Source organism: Bufo gargarizans, chromosome 6 (assembly GCF_014858855.1).
Source record: "Bufo gargarizans isolate SCDJY-AF-19 chromosome 6, ASM1485885v1, whole genome shotgun sequence".
Lineage (NCBI taxonomy): Eukaryota > Metazoa > Chordata > Amphibia > Anura > Bufonidae > Bufo > Bufo gargarizans.
In genome coordinates, this window is record NC_058085.1 from 381,030,159 (window position 1) to 381,038,356 (window position 8,198).

General features: G+C 43.2%; 1 protein-coding gene across 1 annotated transcript in view; it reads left to right on the forward strand.

Moving 5' to 3' along the window:
• The window catches only part of LOC122940196 (C-type lectin domain family 2 member D-like), a 39,026-nt gene extending 35,775 nt beyond the window's left edge, over positions 1–3,251 (forward strand). Inside the window, exon 6 of the mRNA XM_044296638.1 lies at positions 1,665–3,251. Within this exon, the coding sequence (XP_044152573.1) occupies positions 1,665–1,788 (124 nt within the window). The 3' untranslated portion in view covers positions 1,789–3,251. The remainder of the gene's footprint in view (positions 1–1,664) is intronic.
• The last annotated feature ends 4,947 nt before the right edge of the window (positions 3,252–8,198 follow it).

Genomic DNA, 8,198 nt, shown 5'->3' on the forward strand with positions numbered 1-8,198 from the left:
TAAATTCCACAAGCACTCAGCAGCAGGTTGTACTTTTCCCAGAATCACTGTACACTGTCCTTTCTAGAACTCCTGCTCTGGCTTTATATCTCCCAAGGCCCGGATGCCTAAAAGGGTGGCTTATATCCTTGGTTACTTCCTTCCTCAGGTATTATACTACTTGCTATGGTTCCTAAGTTCCTCTGCCTATCAGGGGCACTTGGCTTACCCTGGGTCGCCTCCTCCTATCAGGTGGGTAACTGTCGGTTTCTCCCAGGAGGTTGAATCCTGCAACTGGGGTATCTCTTCAGAGCTAACTTAGGCTCTCTTGTTCTCAGGCAAGCTGGAGCTTCTCAACAGCCTCCTGGACATCACTAGCAGCCAGGGCTATCCAGCTGCATGGCAGGAGCAGGCTTCTTAACCTGTGTCTTCTCAGACTCCTGGCTCTGCACACACTCTCCCTGTCTGGGCCTGGACATTTATACTAGGGGCTCCCTATCTCCCTCTAGTGTCTGGGATGTCTAACTACACCCAACTAGGCCTGCTGCTGCATTAGACAGGGGTACATTGCATATAACAACACATTAAAACACACATTAAATGCAGAATTAAATATGACATTTCTGTTCCTTGTGAGTAGGAGTAACGCGCACACCAATTGACCCTTGTGTAGTGCCCACCCATACCTAGTGGGACACTACATAGGGGATACCTATTAGATCGGTGGAGGTCCTACCACCGATCACAAGAATGGGGACCCCGTACTACCTGCAGCCCCCCTGAAAAGAACGAAGCAGCTGGTCCATTCATCTCTATGGGAATTCCGGAGATAGGCGAGCGCTGTACTCGGCCATTTCTGGAACTCCCATAGAAATGAATGGAGTGGCTGTGTGCCTGTGCGACTGGCTGCTTCGTTCTTTGCAGGGGGTACAGGGCCCCAGCAGTAGGACTCCCACCGATCTAATACGAAAGGGGGGTAACTAGCAACAACCAGAATACTCCTAATTGATTTGCTGCTAGATGTGATCGCTTGTATCTTGTAAGGCCCCATGCACATGGTGAGAAATGAAAATACCTCCTAATATAAGGTTTGACCCATTTCAAGATTTTTTTCATACACATTCGACTGTGTACTGCCGGCTCCTGGCACTGGAGCATTTTTGTAACAGAAGGTCAATTTAATGATGGTAAAACCCCTTTAAGACCCCATGTATTAAAAGGGAAAGCGTATTATGGCTTTGTACAAAGAGAGGTGTAACTTAGCCATGTGCATGAGACCTTAAACTAACGGATGCGAAGGCGTATTGCTAGAATGCCATCATTTCATGAATGGTTGGGGTCCGACCTCTGGGACCTTCCCCAATCCTGAGAATGAAGGGGCGGCAGCGCTGACGGCAGCTCTCCTGACCGTGCGGGGACTCTGCTCCGTATACTTGGATGGGACCGTGCGTAGTTCTCTGCACAGCAGCGCCCCAGCCGTGAAGGGGCTACATCAACACTGCAGACCATTCATTCTCGGAGCAGGTGGGGTTTACCAGAGGTCAGCCCGCCACCGATCATAAATCACTGACATCCTAGAGAAATTCCATCACTTTATATGATGGGAACTTACATTTAGGTGAGATCTAGCTGCAGTGCAGAATTGTGGACTTCTTACATTGTCTTCATCTCTTCTTCACCTCCAGGTTCCCGATCATCGGTGTTTCGGACTGTGTGCTGGTGAACAGCGGTCGCATCTCCAGCGCTTCCTGTTACTCGGATAAACACTGGATCTGTAACAAGCCCGACGCTCACAATTCTCATTTTTAATAGGAGACGCTATAAGACCAAGAGCACAGATATATGCAGTTGCCTTGATGCCCCTTCCCCAAAATGCAAGGCTACACTGCACTGACGAGTCCCAAAAAGGCTGAAATATTTGTGCAGGTGTTAGGGAGGGTCTCGCGCTGATTCGCTCAGTTTAGCATCTTGGATCTTTGAGTCGTATTCTACAAATCCGTTTGCAGCTCACAAGGAAAGGAAGAGAAGCTTTTGTAAATTAATTCACCCTTTGTATCCCGCTGGCTCGGTGGACAAATTGGGTGAAGCTGGTGCAGTAGTATTACTTTTTTTGAAGTTTGTATTGTCTGTGCCTCGTGGGCTGTGAAGTTATCTGCGGGGGTGTAGATACTTCCTGCATGAGTATTTTTACTACTGCAGCCTTCTCTGGCATGAAGTGCTCAGTGAGCATCGTGTCCGAGCCATATGTGATCATCTGCCCTCTGCTGCAGTGGTCACGTATCTGGACGGCTGTAGTGTCGGCTTCAACTCTTGAGGTAGAATAGTGTTAAAATCTTTAGAGTCTTTAAAGGACATCTGTCAGCAGATTTGTCCCCTATGGATTGCCATTTCTTGGGGGAGGGGGACATCACATCTGCATAGCTTGAACCTCTGCATCTGCCCGGGTAATGGACATGGTGGTGGTTCAGATGTTCTTCAGCATTTTTACTGTCTGCACTGAAGCGCACACTGAGCATGTATATACTAGGATTCCTTTAGAAGAATTTTCCGGGATTAGAATTATTTGATCGTCGGGGGTCCGACACTGCCACCAATCTGCTGTTTCATTAGGTTTGCCGCCGCCTCGTCAGCCCAGGTAACTTGACGTCACCAGCCTAGGTCTAGGCCGCAGCTTCTTCAAACAGCTGATCGGCAGAGATGTTGGGCGTTGGACCCAATAAAGTGTCTGTGGTCTGAGAATAGACCATCAATGTTCTACTCCTGGAAACCCCTCTAATCTGGAGGATTCTTTATTCTCATATTGAGAAGGCATTTCTTCTATGAGCTACCGCAGTGGGGGTCCACAGTCGGCAATTGAAATTAATGGATGTCTATAGAATGTTGTGTACATATTTCATACAGTTTGCCCAGTGGTGACTACTGTGGGGCCCTTCATAACCTGCGTACAATTCAGGGGATCTGTACCCTAAAAAAGTGCAAATATACTAATTTTCAGTCCCGCAAGATTAGAGCTCAGGCAGACAGTAAAATTGCTCTAATTACATTTGTGTGCAGGGTCTCTTAGTCGTCTCCTATTAACATTGTGTTGGCTAATACATACAGTTTTAGTTTTATATAATGAATGTGCTATTTATATTTTCGAAGACAACTATGTGTACATGGTCTCGTGCCACTAGTGCTTGAAAGTGTGTGAACCCTTCACAGTTTTCTATGTATCTCCATAAACTGGACCTAAAAATAAAGATAACCAAATCAAACAAATGAGTCAAAAATATTAGACTGAGAAAATTTATCCAATATCACATCTCTGGTCAAAAGTATGTGAACCTTTTCTTTCAATATCTGGTGTAACCGCCTTGGCAGCAGTAATTGCAGCTAATCATTCCAGGTAATTGTTGATTAGTCCTGCACATCGGCGTGGAGGAATTTTCGCCCAATCCTACAAAACGGCTACAAGTTCAACCCTGCTATGTTGGTGGTTTCCTACCATGAACTGCTCGCCTCAGGTCCTTCTAGAACATTTCTATTGGATTAAGGTAAGGCCTTTCCAGAACTTTACCCTTCTTCTTTGACCATTCTGTGGTAGAATTACTTGTGTGCATAGGGTCCTTGTCTTGCTGCTTGACCCACATTTTCATGAACAATTGTCCTGACGTTGTCCTTTAGAATTTGCTGGTATAATTCAGAATTCATTGTTCCATCAATGATGGCACAGATGCAGCAAAACAGGCCCAAACCATGACACTACCACCACTGTGTCTCATAAATGAGATGAGATTTTCATACTGGGATGTAGGGTTTTTCTTTCTCCAAACATAACACTTCTCATTTAAACCAAAAAGTTATGTTTTGGTCTCATCTGTTCACAAAACCTTGTTCTAGTAGCTGCCTGCCTCGTCCAAGTGATCTTTAGCAAACTGCAGATGAGCAGCAACGTTATTTTTGGAGAGTGTTGGTTTTTGCCTTGCAGTCCTGCTTTGTTGTGACCTCCTGATGGTGGACTCGGGAACATTATAGGGGTTGTCCAGGATTAGTAAAACATGGCTGCTTTCTTCTAAAAACAGCACCACCCCTGTCCAATGCATATATATTTATATAATGTATTTTTTGCTCTATAAGATGCACCTAGGTTTTGCAGTGTCCTAAAACACACTGCCTAATATTGTGATTGTGTTTCATAAAAATGTGCTCATGCCTGAGTTCCCATAAAGTTGCATATGGAGAGGGAGGTTCTAACAAGGGCCGACCTCGCCCTGCTCTGAGTAGAAGGAGGAGCCATTTTGGAGAGTTATCTAAACTCCAGAGTTAGTTCCATGTACCATCCCATAGATGGAAAATATTATAGAAGATCCAGGCAACCTAGAGAGGGAGGAAGAATATTGGAAAAGGAAGGTAATTGTCGTTTATCGGGTTCCATTCTCCTTTGCATTAGGTGGAGAGATTCTAAGCTACTAGCTGCCCACCATAACCAAGGACAGAAAGGCCACCTTTCAGGAGATTGTATTCCTAGAGAGGATACAGAAGTATATGACTAAACAGTATAGCAGAGATAGTCCATCCCTTCAGCCTGGAGAAACAAGGGAGAAATATTGATTGCTATAGAGTGAAACTACCCTCTATGCAACTTCTGAGAACTAACCTGAGCTATTGTAGAAGCTGCCTTGCTATAAATGACTTTTGAGCACATTGATGACCTTTTGGATCAGCTTCTGTAAAGTACTGGGAATTTGTTAAAGAGAACTTACTGTGCGAACTTATCACCTTACGGTACTGGCGTCACGAACACCAGGGACCCTTAAAAACCACACCCCCAAGGGCACCTCAAACACCATCTGGCGGGAGTCCCGAATGAACTGGTGCTGTCCTTCCATTTACTGCACGCCGGCACAGGGAGCTCTACAGAACAGTGAGTAAACAACTACTACCCCCATCGGCCCACCATAACGCACACATATTGCCCCTGTAGTCCAGTTGCTGCAGTTTTAGAAGCAGAAAATGCGGAAAAAAAATATTTTACATCAGACCTCGGCTCAGAGCCCCAATGTTAGACCTCAGAACCCCAATATACCAGACCCCTTTAAGCACCAGGCACATTTCTTTGTTTTTTGCATTTTCGTTTTTTCCTCCCCATGTTCCACTAGCGATAACTTTTTTTTTTTTTTTTTTTTTTTTTTTTTCCCGTTCACATAGCCTTATGATGGCTTATATTTTTTGCAGGATAAGATGCATTTTTTTTAACGGCACCATTTCCGTTATTGGAAAACAGGAAAAAAAAAATTGAGGTTAAATTGAAAAAAAATAAACACAATTCCGTCAAGGTTTTTTGAGTTATGACATCATGGCGTTCCCCGGTATGCTAAAAGTGACACAACGTTCTTATTCTGCAGCTCTAAATGAATCCAGCAATACCAAACTTGTGTAGTTTTTCATTTTTTTTTTTTTTTTTTTTAATCCTTTTAAAAATAAGCCTTTAAAAAAAATCTAACTTTTCTTTGCATTGCCATTTTCTGACAGCCATAATGTTTTTATATTTTAGTTTACAGGGCTGTACGAGGGCTTGTTTTTGGTGTAATGAACTGTAGTTTTTATTGGTACCATTTTTGTGGTACATTTGACTTTCTCTTTTTCTTTTTTTTTTTTTTTTTTTTTGGGGGGGGGGGGGGGGCTAGAGACAGGTGACAACATTTTTAATTTTTTTTTCTGTTTAAAAAAAAAAAAATATTATAATTTTAATAGTTCAGACATTTTCGGATGGCAATACCTAATATGTTTTTTTTTTTTTACTGTGTGTATATACAGGTCCTTCTAAAAAAATTAGCATATTGTGATAAAGTTCATTATTTTCTGTAATGTACTGATAAACATTAGACTTTCATATATTTTTGATTCATTACACACAACTGAAGTAGTTCAAGCCTTTTATTGTTTTAATATTGATGATTTTGGCCACAGCTCATGAAAACCCAAATTTCCTATCTAAAAAAATTAGCATATTTCATCCAACCAATAAAAGAAAAGTGTTTTTAATACAAAAAAAGTCAACCTTCAAATAATTATGTTCAGTTCTGCACTCAATACTTGGTGGGGAATCCTTTTGCAGAAATGACTGCTGCAATGCGGTGTGGCATGGAGGCAATCAGCCTGTGGCACTGCTGAGGTGTTATGGAGGCCCAGGAGGCTTCGATAGCGGCCTTAAGCTCATCCAGTGTTGGGTCTTGCGTCTCTCAACTTTCTCTTCCCAATATCCCACAGATTCTCTATGGGGTTCAGGTCAGGAGAGTTGGCAGGCCAATTGAGCACAGTAACAGCATGGTCAGTAAACCATTTACCAGTGGTTTTGGCACTGTGAGCAGGTGCCAGGTCGTGCTGAAAAATGAAATCTTCATCTCCATAAAGCTTTTCAGCAGATGGAAGCATGAAGTGCTCCAAAATCTCCTGATAGCTAGCTGCATTGACCCTGCCCTTGATAAAACACAGTGGACCAACACCAGCAGCTGACATGGCACCCCAGACCATCACTGACTGTGGGGACTTGACACTGGACTTCAGGCATTTTGGCATTTCCCTCTCTCCAGTCTTCCTCCAGACTCTGGCACCTTGATTTCCGCATGCCATGCAAAATTTGCTTTCATCCGAAAAAAGTACTTTGGACCACTGAGCAACAGTCCAGTGCTGCTTCTCTGTAGCCCAGGTCAGGCGCTTCTGCCACTGTTTCTGGTTCAAAAGTGGCTTGACCTGGGGAATGCGGCACCTGTAGCCCATTTCCTGCACACGCCTGTACACTGTGGCTCTGGATGTTTCTACTCCAGACTCAGTCCACTGCTTCCGCAGGTCCCCCAAGGTCTGGAATCGGTCCTTCTCCACAATCTTCCTCAGGGTCCGGTCACCTCTTCTCGTTGTGCAGCGTTTTCTGCCACACTTTTTCCTTCCCACAGACTTCCCACTGAGGTGCCTTGATACAGCACTCTGGGAACAGCCTATTCGTTCAGAAATTTCTTTCTGTGTCTTACCCTCTTGCTTGAGGGTGTCAATGATGGCCTTCTGGACAGCAGTCAGGTCGGCAGTCTTACCCGTGATTGCGGTTTTGAGTAATGAACCAGGCTGGGAGTTTTTAAAAGCCTCAGGAATCTTTTGCAGGTGTTTAGAGTTAATTAGTTGATTCAGATGATTAGGTTAATAGCTCGTTTAGAGAACCTTTTCATGATATGCTAATTTTTTTAGATAGGAATTTGGGGTTTTCATGAGCGGTATGCCAAAATCATCAATATTAAAACAATAAAAGGCTTGAAATACTTCAGTTGTGTGTAATGAATCTAAAATATATGAAAGTCTAATGTTTATCAGTACATTACAGAAAATAATGAACTTTATCACAATATGCTAATTTTTTTAGAAGGACCTGTATGTTTTTATATATAAATTAGGAAAGGAGGTGATTTTAGACTTAATATTTAAATTTATTTTTTATTTTTATTTTTTAAACTTTATATTTTTTAACTAATATCCCCCTTAGAGATCTAGAACCTGGGATCTTTACATCTCTTGTCCTTCGCATAAAACTTTGTTCAAATACTGTACTGAGCAGGCGCTTGACACCGAGAGATTGTGTCATGGAACCATGAACCAGACGTACAACAAGAGATGAGTGGAAATAAGAAGGCTTTATTGAAAATAAAGCTGTAAGGCAAAAGTCCAAACGGATGGCTAAACCGAAGCAGGGTCTTGCGAAACCAGAGATCAGGAACCAGAAGGGTAGTCAGATGAAGCCAGGATCAGGAACCAGCAGGGTAGTCAGACGAAGCCAGGATCAGGAACCAACAGGGTAGTCAGACGAAGCCAGGATCAGGAACCAGCAGGGTAGTCAGACGAAGCCAGGATCAGGAACTAGAAGCAGCAGCAGTCTTAGAAGCATGTGAGCACAGGAGGACCAAGCAGGGAACTGAAGCCACAGGCTACAAGAAACCCAGAAACCAACATGGCCGCCAGCACATGTCAAACGAAGGAGAGCAGCAAGGAGGTAAGACCATGACAGATTGTTTGTTTTTATTTTGGACATGTAAAAGTTATTGCTTCGCACAATAGCTTAATAAATTAATTTGTACTGTAAAAAAAAATCTCCCGAACTCTGGTTTGGTTCCAAGTGGTACCTTGGAACCGAACCGAGTTTGAGAAATTGATTTTTACTGTACAAATTAATTAAGTTATTGTGCGAAGTTTCG